The sequence below is a fragment of the Helobdella robusta genome (genome assembly GCF_000326865.2).
Source record: "Helobdella robusta unplaced genomic scaffold HELROscaffold_323, whole genome shotgun sequence".
NCBI lineage: Eukaryota > Metazoa > Annelida > Clitellata > Rhynchobdellida > Glossiphoniidae > Helobdella > Helobdella robusta.
Window position 1 is genome coordinate 6,295 of NW_008704598.1, and position 4,327 is coordinate 10,621.

At 30.5% G+C, this 4,327-nt stretch overlaps 1 protein-coding gene across 1 annotated transcript; it reads right to left on the reverse strand.

The window, feature by feature from the left end:
* Positions 1-812: 812 nt before the first annotated feature.
* On the reverse strand, positions 813-2,761 carry HELRODRAFT_184339 (hypothetical protein; the record flags this gene model as incomplete). Its single annotated transcript, XM_009022666.1, has 4 exons — positions 813-925; positions 1,116-1,264; positions 1,794-1,934; positions 2,616-2,761. The coding sequence occupies 4 exons, from the start codon at positions 2,759-2,761 to the stop codon at positions 813-815; spliced, it is 549 nt and encodes a 182-aa protein (XP_009020914.1).
* Positions 2,762-4,327: the final 1,566 nt, after the last annotated feature.

The window sequence follows — 4,327 nt, forward strand, 5'->3', positions numbered from 1 at the left end:
TCTCTTGGATAGATGCCAACAACAAATAAGCAGATAAAAATACAACACACGTTTAAGCTATTTTTAATAATTTATGCCTAATTGAAAGAAAATATAATTGAAACACATTTACAATTGAAAAAGGCATTTTTATCATTACTTTGATATAAGCAATGGGCATAATGTTATCTCAATAGTTATACACACGTAATATAATAGGATTAAGTATTAAAATTTAAAACATAATTGCCATCTAGCTAAGATGTTAAAAGTAAATTTATAAAAAATTTGCCACAGATGTATGTTTGATCCAAGTTTACTTTTAAGATATGTTAATTTATGTTAATTTATGATTGAAATGTATGTGATCAATAACAGGCTTATGAAGTTTATGTTTATAAAATGTTTATGAGGTTAATATGTAGCATGAATGTTAATATGTTAATGCATATGTTTAATATGTTAATTCACGTTTAATATATGTTCAATTATGTTTGATATATGTAAATTTAAATATAATATATGGTAATTTACGTATAATATATGGTAATTTATGTTTTATATATGATAATTCATGTTTAATATATGTTAAGATATGTTTAATATATGTTAAGTTATTTTTAATTTATGTCAAATTATGTTTATTATATGTTAATTTATGCTTAACATATAGTAATTTATATTTAATATATGGTAATTTATGTTTATTACTTGTTAAATTATGTTTATTAGATGTTAATTTATGTTTAATGTATGATAATTTATGTTTAATATAAGGTAATATGTGTTAATTCATGTTAAATTCGGGGTGAAAAATCCGGAGAAAGAAAATATTAGTGTGAGTGTTTTCCGCAGACCCATTTGACGGAGGGTGACGCTATTTTAAGGGGGAGAATTCTGTCACCAACGTTCAAATTGGTGCACTGGCAGGCATACGCTCTACTGCCTGGTTGGATGGATGGATAGATGGATGGATGGATGGTATAATGAATAGATGAATAAATTGATTGGTGGATAGATGGATGGATTGATAGATGAATTGATTGATAGATTAACAGATAATGAATAAATCATTGCAACAAGCATATAATTCAAATTCTGATAAATTTTTGAAAATCGATAAACTAAATAGACACCTAGCGATTTTTTAAGCTTATTCTTGATCCTATTGAAGTCTGGCATGTTGTTCCTTAGAAATAAATAACCGACCTCCTCGAGCCAGGCCATGTCGTCAAATGAAGAAACATTGAAGTCACAAGTTGTACATCTGAGGTTGTCGCACGGTCTGTGGGAGTTTGTTGCGATTGGTTGATGGTTTAGTATTTAGTAGGTGGTCTGTGATTGGTTGATAGTTTGGTATTTAGTAGGTGGTCTGTGATTGGTTGATAGTTTGGTAGATGGTTGTCTGAATGAAAATAAATTGCATTATTAAAATAATTAATAAGCAAAGCAACAGAAAAACAAACAAATACTTTGGCAATAGGAATGAAGAGGAACCTTTGCTGAAATTGCTGCCTCCAACATGAGCTTCTACGCAACTACATTCATTCGTTCATTCATTCATTCTCATTCATCCATTCGTTTGTTCATACATTCATTTATTTGTTCGTTCGTTCGTTCATTTACTCATTCATTCACTCATTTCTTCATTCATTCATTTATCATTCAATCATTATTTTATATAATAGTTTCAAATTTGAATCATAATTAAAAAAGTTATTTTTACAATCGCTTGAAAAAACACCCACGGTGATGGCGAAAGTGTTGACACTCAAATTTGACCTTTAACCCCTAACCCATGACATTGAACTGACCTGATTTTTAGAGAGCCGTGGTGGTGCCTGTTGTAGTTGTAGGAATGGTGGAGGGTCTTCTCGGCGGTGCTGTGCCTCCTGGCGTGGTCATGGTCATCAGTGGCTGGTCCGTCGTTCAAAATGTCTTCAAAGTCGTAGCTGCTGATGAAATTAAATGAAATTCAGTTTTGCCATTTACGCGTTTAGCTAAACCGTAAAAGAAAGCATCACACAAGAATGGCGTTTGAATAAGCAAAAAAATGTTTGCCAAAAAAGCTAGTAGAAGCCTGAAACAAGTCGCCCTTATCAACAATTTAAATCGTTTTAAAAAAAAGATGATCAATTGTTTTTGGAGGGACATGAACATCTCTGTATGGTTGTTAGACTGGAATCTTTTTGCACTTGAAACCGGCGTCACTGGATCAATCACTTTCAGCCATTACTGCATCGAAGAACAGAAAATGTTCTTTATTGGTATTGCTGGCAATATTTTCAAAAATGAGTATCAGCAATTCGATACCGATGCCGACAATAATCGATACAATTTTTGAGTAGGTAATGTTTACCATAGATAGAAAAATACATGATAAAATGCGTAACATAATTTTTAATTGCAACATAGATGTAAAAATTGTGTCGTGACTAGATTGTTCTGACACTTGCACTGTTGTGTCATGGATTGATCCTCCATTCATTGTATTTAATTAAGTTAAACACAATCACTGTGTGTGTGTATTGAATCAGATAGTGTATTTTTATCTGTATCCGTATCTGTTGTTGATACCTCCAATATGTAAAACATAATTGATACAATGTTATCATTTATTTGTATTATAATATCACCTCAAACTATTTCGGAACTTCTTCTCGTCTCTTCTTTCATTCTGATTCTTCTTAGCAGACGAATCAGAATCGAAACTTTTATTTTTATGATCAAGTTTCTGTTCGATTTTATTTAACAACTCTTCAAACTCATCGTCATCCGCCATTTTTAGGGAAATAAAATGGAACAAACACGAAAGTGGCTTTGTGGAACCGCATAAATAATAAAAATTATGAATAATATAATGAAAAATATGATAAATAATAATATTAAAATGATTTAACAACACGAAGAAAACATTTTTCGTTTGTTTACATAATCGCCATGGTGACGAACAGATGTTGTTGGTTGCAACTAAAAGGCAAAATTATTATAAGCCGCATTTTGGCACGAAAATTTAATTGTACGACGAGGCGTTTGTATATATATATATATATATATATATATATATATATATATATATATATATATATAGAATATATTCAATATTTTACATGTTATATTCTATATATGTTATTGTATATAATTATTAAAAATGAGATTGCTAGGTTCAATTTAACAAAAAATTAACAAACTAACTTAGCTGATATGCTAATATTGAATAATTACAGATGAGAAATTTTGCCCTCAATTGACAAAAATTGTGGAAGTACTTTAAATATAAAAATATGGTTTTTCAACGCTCTCCTCAAACTCTAACTGCAATTATAATTTCTTGGAGTGTTGGGAGGTAAAAATTCATTTGCATGCTCCATTTAAATCAATCAGCCGGCTTCAAATGCGTTTATTTAGGTTTGTGTTTGCACATGTTGTCGAGTTTGAATAATTGAATGTGTATGTGTGTGTGCGTGTATGTATGTGTGTGTGTGCGTGTATGTATGTGTGTGTGTGTGTGTGTGTGTGTGTGTGTGTATTCAAAGTTTTTTTAAATATAAGTTCGTATTAACGAATTAAAAAATGCCTATTCTTTATGTTTGTATTAAAAGTTTTTAAATTTAAGTTCGTAAATGCCTATTATTTATCTATAACAAATAAATTCAAAAGTTTCAAGTACATGTTTGAACGCACGGGTGCATGCCTGTTTGTCTTTCTACAGTATAAATCTTTCTTTAATTTTTTTTGTGATTTTAAAAATTTAGTTCAAACGAATGTACATCAGCTTGTGTTCATTAATGAGGCATCGACTACTCCTACATAGGTAGGTGCCAATCAGTTCAAGTTGCCTGAAGTGGGATGACTAATCATTGGTAAATTAAAAAATCTATAAAAGAACTTTTCAAAATTTGTATTAAAATATGAAAAAAACACAAATCATTTTACAGATCTGAAGGTTCTAATTAGTGAAAAATATGTTTGAAGTTTAGTTTGAACGTTTTGGAAAATCACTTCCTAACTAAATGATTCGTTAGTGTATAAGTTACGTTACAGTAATCAAACATTTTATTATTCAATTGCGCTTATAGGACGCTGGATTTGTCCATCTGAATTTAGGATCATACCTAAAAGCCTAAAAGAAGCGATACTGGCGTTTCTATGTTCATAAATTGTTTTTTATTCAGCTATAACGAAACTTTACCTACTCTAGAATTCAAAAACGGTTGTCACGCGATAACAACATCCCAAAACATGGGCATTTCTATCGTCTGCCTGAACAAACTTGCCAAATTGTGTAATTAAATGTAATCACATGACGAAACAAGCTACCCTGGTTGAGAACTGATCACTTGTCATT